At 21.3% G+C, this 10,000-nt stretch overlaps 4 protein-coding genes and 1 non-coding gene across 5 annotated transcripts in view; 4 read left to right on the top strand and 1 right to left on the bottom strand.

Moving 5' to 3' along the window:
- The first annotated feature begins 1,053 nt into the window (after positions 1 to 1,053).
- Positions 1,054 to 1,127, top strand: tRNA-Arg-ACG-5. The gene has a single exon. It is a non-coding gene; the product is annotated as a tRNA-Arg (tRNA).
- Positions 1,128 to 2,244: 1,117 nt separating this feature from the next.
- DDB_G0277261 (hypothetical protein) lies at positions 2,245 to 2,655 on the top strand (the record flags this gene model as incomplete). Its single annotated transcript, XM_637675.1, has 1 exon — positions 2,245 to 2,655. The coding sequence occupies one exon, from the start codon at positions 2,245 to 2,247 to the stop codon at positions 2,653 to 2,655; it is 411 nt and encodes a 136-aa protein (XP_642767.1).
- A 317-nt stretch (positions 2,656 to 2,972) lies between these two features.
- Positions 2,973 to 3,383, bottom strand: DDB_G0277259 (hypothetical protein; the record flags this gene model as incomplete). Its single annotated transcript, XM_637674.1, has 1 exon — positions 2,973 to 3,383. The coding sequence occupies one exon, from the start codon at positions 3,381 to 3,383 to the stop codon at positions 2,973 to 2,975; it is 411 nt and encodes a 136-aa protein (XP_642766.1).
- A 447-nt stretch (positions 3,384 to 3,830) lies between these two features.
- On the top strand, positions 3,831 to 5,452 carry DDB_G0277257 (hypothetical protein; the record flags this gene model as incomplete). Its single annotated transcript, XM_637673.1, has 3 exons — positions 3,831 to 4,101; positions 4,215 to 5,070; positions 5,176 to 5,452. The coding sequence occupies 3 exons, from the start codon at positions 3,831 to 3,833 to the stop codon at positions 5,450 to 5,452; spliced, it is 1,404 nt and encodes a 467-aa protein (XP_642765.1).
- Positions 5,453 to 7,512: 2,060 nt separating this feature from the next.
- Positions 7,513 to 10,000, top strand: part of DDB_G0277255 (hypothetical protein) — a gene marked incomplete at both ends in the record, with an annotated part of 3,570 nt that continues 1,082 nt past the window's right edge. The window contains 2 exons of the mRNA XM_637672.1: positions 7,513 to 7,761; positions 7,960 to 10,000. The exon at positions 7,960 to 10,000 is cut by the window's right edge and continues 1,082 nt beyond it. Coding sequence (XP_642764.1) covers positions 7,513 to 7,761; positions 7,960 to 10,000 — 2,290 coding nt within the window. The remainder of the gene's footprint in view (positions 7,762 to 7,959) is intronic.

Here is a 10,000-nt window from a genome sequence, read left to right as displayed (position 1 = left end):
AAAATATTATAATACTATTATTCCTTTTCTTATTCTTTTTTAATATTTAAATAACAACAATTTTTTTTTTTTTTTTTTCCTTTTATTAAATATTATTGTTTACAATTTATTAATAAACAATAATTATTGGTTAGTGTTAACAAAAAAAAAAAAAATTATTATGAAAAGAATTCAAAATTAAAAATATATAAAGAAATTTAGGTATGATTTTTATAATTTTAATAGTGTGAAAAAATTTCTCGATGTAATAAACCACGTATATCCAATCCCATGGGTACTCTAAAATTTTGTAAATACTTTTTATACGATTATTGACCCTTCTGAAATTTATTTATAATATCTTTGTTGTTAAATTAAAAAATAGTGTACATTTTAGTATAAATTACAAAATATATTTATCTTGTAATTTATACTAAAATTAATTACCTAATTTAAACCTTTGGTAATATCCTGGTCATTCATTACAAAGAAAATGTCCATTACCATTATAATTAAATTACATATAAATGATCTTTAAAAATGATTTAAATTTTCTTAAAAATGAAATTCATTTTAATTGTAATTTTAATGTTTTAAATTATATTTTAAAAATAATTTAATTATTAATTATATAATCATTTAATGTTAAATGTAATTTAAATTATAATATAATTATATTACTAATTATATTTTCAATTAAATTATTAATAATAATACTATTTAAATGTCAATTTTATAGATTTTATTTGTTGCCTTAACTGAAAGTGCATTTATTGATAACCTCTTTTCAGTAGTATAACCATTTCAATATTTGTATTTACCAAGGATGAAAATTTTATATGTTTAAATATATAGCTTATTACTTCGATATCATTGATTATAATTGCATACTTTTTTGTTGAATTGGACAGCACGGTTGTGTGTTACTTCTTTTTGAGATAAAAGATCTCAATTTATTTTTTATATAATTACAGGGACTCTGAAAGAGGGGGGTTAATGATTTAATATATATTTTTGTATTTCTTATCAATAATCTTGTATATTTTTTATTATATATCTTTAGTTTTCATCAAAGGGACTATAGTTTAGTTGGATATAACGACCGGCTACGAACCGGTAGGTCTCAGGTTCGACCCCTGATGGTCTCGTATAATTTTCATGCCCTCGATATAAAAACCAGGGGTTCGATTCCCGAAAATACACGAGCATATGAACAGTTATAAAAGTAGTTTTTAATTAAATATTAAAACATTAAATATCTATATATGCACCATGACATAAATAATCTCCAAAACCACTGACAATTTAACAAACAATTGACCATTATTATATTGAAAAATCCTTACTTTCTCTATCATTTAATTTGAATCAAATGAACTTGGGTAAACCAGATAAACCTGTCAAACCTGATGAACTGATAAACCTGGTGAAATTATTCAATATATACCTTTTAAACTTCTTAAACCCTAATGAACCAAAAAACATTTCTAGGAATCATTTAGGAGTGGGCATTATTGTTGATATTAATTATAATAAAGAAAGTATTGTTGTTAGCTGTATAATATTATTTATAATTTAATTATGTTATATTATTATTCTTAAATAAATGTAGAAAATTTATCAATGGGTAAAATAATACAATAAGTTTATTATTTAAATGGATAAGATAGTTTTATGTGTGTTGCTTCTTTAATTCTTGTTTTCTAATATTAATTTTAATTATTTCTCAGAATAATTCTAATTCTTTCTATATTAATTTCTTTGAACAATTAATTAAAAAAAAGAATTCAATAGTTCTGTTTTTTTTTTTTTTTTTTTAGTCAAAAATTTTATTTTTAGAATTTAACTATTTAAAATTTATTGTGAGACAAAAGAGGTTAATAGATTAAATTCCAAAAAAATTATTTTAAATAATAATTATAATATTTCTGTTGAAATATATCATTATTTTAGTTTTTAACAATAAGTTAGTTATTATTAAAAATAATCATTTTTTTCATTTATTTTTTTTTTTATTTTAATAAATAATTTAAAACTATGGCTAAAGTAATTTCAAAATTCAAACAATTTTTTTTTTTAAAAAAATATCTAAACTTCTAAAAACTTGAATTTTTGAAATTGATTAAATCTGGATATTTTTAAAAAAAAAAGATTTTTTTTTAACTATTTTATTTTTGATTACGTAATCAAACTTTTTTTTTTTTTTTACAAAAAAAAAAAAAAATCATTCCAAAAAAAACATCAAACAAAAAATCAAAAAATAAAATGAAACTTTATATCTTTAAGAAATTATTATCAATAATTTTACTATCAATTATTTTTCTTATAAATATTTCAAAAACAGAAGAAAGTTCAAGTTCAGAATATATCCTAGATTTCATTTATGTTGAACAATATGGTGGAAAAGGTTGTAATTCAAAAACTGGTGAAACTGTAGTCGATGATAATTATTGTGCATTTATAAATGATTACCCAACAATAATAAATACAACTGCAAATGGTGAAAGTTTCTATTTTTCAGTTTTCAATTCAGATGATTACCTTTGTTCTAATGGTCACATTGAAAGACAACATGTTAAAATAAATACATGTTTCGCTTCTTGTCCAAAAGGATGTACAGATTTTAATGTATATATTAAATATCAACCTGCATTATCAATAAAAATAAATAATTAAATAAATAATTATTATTTATTACTTTTTTTGTTTTTTTTTAAAAAAAAATAAAAAAATAAAAAAATAAAAAAAAAAATAAAAATAAAGTAATAATTTAATCTTTATTTTAAATTTAAATTTAAATAAAAAAAAAAAAAGTACAAAATTATGGCTATAATTTATTATTTTATTTTAAAAAAAAAATTTTTTTTACAATATAGGTATCTCTACATATAGTTTAATTGTAGTTTTTTTTTTTTTATTTTTTTTATTTTTAATTTTTTATTTTTTATTTTTTTTTTTTTGTTAATTTATTTAATATATATTTTTTAAAGAATTTAAATCTTTCCAAGTCTCTTCTTTAAAGCTCTAGTTCTCTTTCTTAATTTTCTTTGTTTATGTTTACTCATCATTTTTCTTCTTTTGATGACAACTGATGATACTTCTAATGCTTCTTGTTCTTGTTTTTTATTAATATTATTATTATTATTATTATTGATTTCATTTAAGTTTAAATCTTTAATTAAAAGTATTGGTTTAATTTCAGTTTCATTTGATAAAATGTTTTTAATGTTTAATGTATTGATTGATTTTAGTGAACCATCTAAATTGAATCTATATTGTTTATTAATTAAATTTGAAAAACTATTTGATGATGAACCATTTGATAAATTTGAAAATGATCTATTGTTTTTAACAATTGAATATTGTCTTAATAATGAATTTGATTTTAAAATGTTTTTAAACATTTTTTAAAAAATTTATGTTGGAAATGGTAAAATGAAGGTATTAAAACAAAAATTAAAAAAAAAAAAAAAAAAAACATTGAAAAACAAAAAAAAAATAAAAAAAAAAAAAAAGTCGACTCCACTAAAAGTTTTTTTTTTTTTATTTTTTTTTTATTTTTTTTCAATTTTTTTAAAAAAAAAAAAAAAAAAAAATTAAAAAATAAAAATAAAATTAAAAAAATAAAAAAAAAAAAAAAAAGGAAATTTTTATTACCAATTAATTACCATAGATATTTAATATTTACTATTATATATTTATAGACATATATATATAATATAAATATATATCAAGAAAAAAAAAAAAAAAAAAAAAAAAAAAAAAAAAAAAAACAATATTTTTTTTTTTATTTTTTTGTAAAAGTAATCAAAAAAAAGTCAAAAAAAAAAAAAAAAACCATATATAGATAAATGAGAGTATTTCATAGACTTTCAACAGCACATGATGATTTAATACATGATGTTAGTTATGATTTTTATGGTAAAAGATTAGCAACATGCTCATCAGATCAAAAGATTAAAGTTTGGGATCAAAATGACAATCAAAAATGGGAATTATCAGCAGAATGGAAAGCACATTCAGGTTCCGTTTGGAAATTAGCATGGGCACATCCTGAATATGGTCAAGTAATTGCATCATGTTCATTTGATAGAACAGTTTGTATTTGGGAAGAAAGTGAAGGTAAATAAATAAATAAATAAATAAACCCACCCACACACACACAAAACTAACATTTTTTTTTTTATTTTTTATTTTTTAATTATTTTTTAATTTTGTAAATATTTTATTTATAGATGAAAAAGGTCAAAAAAAATGGCAATTGAAAGCCCATCTTGTTGATAGTAGAGATTCAGTTACAGATATTAAATTTGCACCAAAATCATTTGGATTAAGATTAGCAACATGTTCATCAGATGGATATATTAGAATCTATGAAGCTATGGATATAATGAATTTATCACAATGGACAATCGTTGAAGAATTTGAATCACAAAAAGGTACTAGCAATTGTATCTCTTGGAATCCAAGTTCATATGATAAACCAATGATTGCAGTTGGTTCAAATGAACCATATATAAAGATTTGGGAGTATAGTGAAACTGCTAGAAAATGGCTTCAAATAGATACATTAACTGCATATCCAATTGGTTCAACCATTTCAAGTAGTAATTTAAATAGTGGTGGTGGTATTGGTGGTGGTATTGGTAGTGGTATCGGTGGTGGTATTGGTGGTGGTATCGGTGGTGCTGGCGGTAGTATTGGTGGTGTCAGTGGTGTAAATAATAGTAGTATGGGTAATTTAGGTAGTGGTATTGGAAATAATATTAACAATAGCAATATCAATAATATCTCTGTTGGTGTTGGTAGTGGTGTTGGTGGTGGTGTTGGTAGTGGTGTTGGTGGTTCATTAAATAATGGTTTAAATAGTGCTCAAGGTAATAGTATAGGTAATGGTAACATTGGTAGTTTAAATAATATCAGTGGCAATAGTGGTGGTCTCAATAGCAACAGTTTAATGAGTGGTGCTAATAGTAGCATCAATGTTTCAAGTGGTAATAATAGTATCTACTCTAATAATAATTTCGATTCTTCTTCTGATGGTGGTAGTAGAGCTATACATGATGTTTGTTGGGCCCCAAATATGGGAAGGTTTGTACACACATAATAAAAAAAAAAAAAAAAAAAAAAAAAAATCATCTATTCATTCTAACTTTATTTCTTTTTTATTATTTTTTTTTTTTGTTTTTAAATTAGATCTTATCATTTAATTGCAACAGCATCAAAAGATCATAAAGTTAGAATATGGAAACTCAGTAGTGATAAATCAAAGATGGAATTAAAAGAGGTAATGCGTAAGGATGATCATAAATCCGAAGTCTGGCGTGTTGAATGGAATATCACTGGTACAATCTTGGCTTCATCCGGTGATGATGGTAATGTTTGTCTTTGGAAATGTAATATGAATGGTGAATGGAAATTATTCTCATTAATTAGTGGTGAAGAAAGCACAGAAGATAAATATGACAGATAAAAAATAAATAAAAAATAAAAAAAAAAAAGAAAAAAAAAAAAAAGAAAAAGAAAAGATCAAATGTGTCAGAAAATAATAACACAAAAATAAAAATAAAAATAAAAAAAAATTTAAAATAAAAAAAAATGTTTCTTAGGTTATCCTTAGTTTGGATTTTTTTTTTTTTTTTTTTTTTTTTTTTTTTTTTTTTTTTTTTTTTTTTTTTTGTTGGCCCAAACACGGAAAGGTTTGGGTTTTTCATTTTTTTTTTTATTTTTTTTTTTTATTTTTTTATTTTTTATTTTTTTATTTTTTTATTTTTTTTTTTTTAGTCATACCAAACAAATGATAAAAATGAAGTTCATCTTGTAATGTGGGAGTGTTTGGCTTTGGGTTGGGTTGACGAATTAATTTTGTAGGTTATCCTGTTTTTTAATTGAATAGTTAATAAAAATGGATAGGAAAAAAAAAAAAAATTTTTTGATTTTTTTTTCCACACAAAACGATTGGAAAATCTGTGGGAAAAAAAAAAATTAAAATAAAATAAAAAAAATAAAAAATAAAAAATTTCCTTTTTTTTCAAAAAAAAAAAAAATGATTAAAAAATGATTAAAAATGATTAAAATAAAAATAAAATAAAATAAAAAAAAAAAAAAAGATATTTTTTACTTTTTACAAAAAAAAAAAAAAAAAAAAAAAAAAAATTAAATTAAAAAAATGAAAAAAAAAAAAGTTCGTAGGTAATTTTCCTGATATCAAGTGAATTTTTTTCTTTTTTTTTTTTTTTTTTCTTTTTTTTTTGATTTTTTTTTTTTTTTTTTTTTTTTTTTTTTTTTTTTTTTTTTTTGAGAACATAAAAAAACATCAAAAAAAACTCTAATCAATTTCACACAGGCACATCAATAAAAAAAATACTGTTGTTTTAAATTTGTTATATAATAATAATAATAATAATAATAATAATAAACTTTTAAAAATATTAAAATTCATTAAATCATAAAAAAAATTTGCATTTAAGCACCATATATAAAAAAAAAAAAAAAAAATAATAATAAAATAAAAATAAAAAAATTATCAATAAACCAACCAGGTATGTTCAAAGAAAATTTTTTTTTTTATTTTTTTTTTTTTTTTATTTTTTTTTTTTTTTTTTTTTTTTTCTATTATTATTATTATTATTATTTTTATTATTAATTTCCAAAACTAATTTTTATTTTATATTTTATTTTATTCTATTTTTAATTTCAATTTATTTTTATTTTTTTTTTCTTCTTTTAGACTAAAAGCCATATTTATTTATTTACCCATTTATTTATTTATTATCTATTTATAATTTATTCGGTTTAGTTAAATTTTTAGTTATTAAATTTCACATTTAAATTATTAATTTTTTTATTCCAAAAAAAAAAAAAAAAAAAAAAAAAAAAAATCAAAAAAAAAACCAAAATTTTTTTTTTTTTGATCTCAAATAGGCCTATTTCCCACCCCAAAATAAAAATAACCACACTTTCACACCCAAATACTCATATTTTAATATAATAATAATAATAATAATAATAACAATTACACCTCTCAAAATTTTATTATTTTTTTTTTTTTTCACCAATATTTTTTAATTTTAATAAATTTTACCTCACAAAAAGGTTTTTGTTTTTTTTTTCTCTTTTTTTTTCAAAAATATTTGAATTAAAAGTGACTTTTCTTTGTTTGTTTTTTTTATCATTCAACAAATATATAAGGTGTAATACAACCATCACAAATAAATATTTATACATAAAAAAAAATATTTTTGTTTGAAAAAAAAAAATAAAAAAAAATAAATAACCAAAAACCATAATCAATAATAATTTTATAATAATAAAAAATAAAAAATAATAAATAACAATTAATAATAATAAAAATAATAATTAAACAATTAGAAAAAAAAAAAAAAAAAAGTAATTTTATAAAACCTTTGGTTTTTAATTTTTTAATTTTTTTTTTTCTTTTTTTATATAAATAAAAAAATAAAAAAATAAAAAAATAAAAAATAAAGATTAAACTCTTTTTTAAATAAAAAATTAAATAAATATAAAAAAAACATGACAACAATATTAAAAGGCTACTATTTAAAAGTAACACTTGAAAATAGAATAGTGAAACATAATGGTAGAAAGGTTTATCTATCAATTGTTGAACATGGTAATGGTATACCTGACCACGCCTTAATCTTAAAGACTACTGCTAAATGTGTTAAATTTTCTGTTTGTCTTAGTATTAGATCTCAATGTGGTTGGAAAGAATTGGATCAAAATGATAGTGGTGAACTAACTTTTGATTTAAAAGTTGAAGTATGTAAAAAAAAAAAAAAAGAAAAGTTTAATAAAAAATATCAATATCAATATTAATTTTATTATTATTTTTATTCACTTTTTATTTATTTATTTTTTTTATTTATTTTTATTTATTTATTTATTATTTCCAAAAATTTTTTTTTTTCCAAAATTTTCCATTTTTTTTTTTTTTTTTTTTTTTTTTTCTTTAATTAGGTAACTGGAAAATCACAAAGAGCGCCATTATTCCCATTAATATTTCAATTATGTGAAAAGAATTATGATCAAGTTACATTAATTTCAAAATCTGTTATTCCTGTTAAAGCAATTACAAAGATCCCAAAGAAATCATTAAGGGCTGAATTGGTACCGTTGGGAGAATCACCAACTAAACCACCGCAAGCATTCCCAGCATCACCATCTGATCTTATATCAAGTAAAGAATATGATGATGAGTTTGACGGTGGTAATGGTGGTAATAGTGGAACTAATGGTGATGGTGATGATGGTGGTTGCAGTTTAGGTGGATTGGCTGACGAAAACGATTACGAAGATGGAATGGTAATCGATGAGAATGGTAACGTTTGTAGTAGTGGTAGTGGTGATGGTGGTGGCGGTGGCGGAGGTGGTGGTGACATATCTCCAAAACTAACATCCTCACTAAATAACTTAAAATCATCAATCAGTAACACAAGTTTAAGTAGTCTAGGTAATAGTTTAAATAACAGTTTAAATGGTACCAATTCTCAAATGTTACAATACCAACAGCAACAGCAACAGCAACAGCAACAACATGGAAATCTAAATGTGAGTGGTAATAATATAAATAATAACAGGGATACTAATGTTAGTGGTAATAATAATAATAATAACAATTCAACAACTACAACAACAACAACAACCACCACTACTACTCATAGCAATAATAGTAATATGGGTGGTAGTAAGAAACCATTAAATAATAGTAATAGTAATATACACTTTTTGACAAATCAACAAAATAGTGATACACCATTATCAAATTCCTCATCTTCCACACCAACCTTATCACCAGCACAATCAGCTATATCTTCACCAACTTTATCAAATATTATAAATTCAAATTCAAATTCAACCTCAAACTTAAATGATCTCATAAAGGATAGCTCTCAGCCATCAACATCAACATCAACATCAACATCATCATCATCATCATCATCATCATCATCATCATCATCATCATCATCATCATCATCATCATCATCATCATCATCATCATCATCATCATCATCATCATCATCATCATCATCATCATCATCATCATCATCATCATCATCATCATCATCATCATCATCATCATCATCATCTTCATCATCATCCCAACCAACATTAAATCAACATTCAAAATATATTCCAAAATCATTACACTCTTCATTATCCTCAATTCCAATAAATAATAAAGAAAACAATAACAATAATAATAACAGAGACAATAGGGATAAAGATATTTGTACCACATCTCCAAACTTAAATGATTCTATTAATAATACACTTGATTTATTTAATAAAAAGATAAACAGTAACAATAATAATAATAATAATAATAGCAATAATAATAATAATATTTCAAGTCAAGAAAGACCATTATTAAATTCACCACATGTACAGTTAACTCATCAACAACAACAACAACAACAACAACAACAACAACAACAACAACAACAACATCAACAACAACATCAAAAGATTGGTATGTCGAAATCATCATCAGAACTCCAAGTACCATCATCAAATTACCATAAACAATCAGATGATTTAAATCCATTAGATTTTTTATCAGCTATTGCTACAATGGGTTCAAATTCATTATCTTCAATTTTATGTAAAGATGATAGTAAAACTAATACTAATAAAGACAAAGATAATAATAATAGTAATAGTAATAAAGATAGTAGCAATAATAATAATAATAATAATAATAATAATAATAATAATAATAATAATAATAATAATAATAATAATAATAATAATAATAATAATAATAATAATAATAATAATAATAATAATAATAATAATAACAACAATAATAATAATAATATTAATAATAATGAGGATTTGTTACCAAATCCTGGTAGCAGCAAATTTGCAAAATATTCTGCTGATCAATCAGTATCATCTTCATCTTTAAATACACCTTTATCAAGTCCAATTGTAAAATCACAATCATATCAACAACCACAATCACAATCACAACAACGCTCACAATCACCACTTCCAC

This window comes from Dictyostelium discoideum (genome assembly GCF_000004695.1).
Source record: "Dictyostelium discoideum AX4 chromosome 2 chromosome, whole genome shotgun sequence".
Taxonomy (NCBI): domain Eukaryota; phylum Evosea; class Eumycetozoa; order Dictyosteliales; family Dictyosteliaceae; genus Dictyostelium; species Dictyostelium discoideum.
The sequence above is the reverse complement of the archived record's forward strand: the minus strand, read 5'-3'. Positions and strand labels throughout refer to the sequence as shown.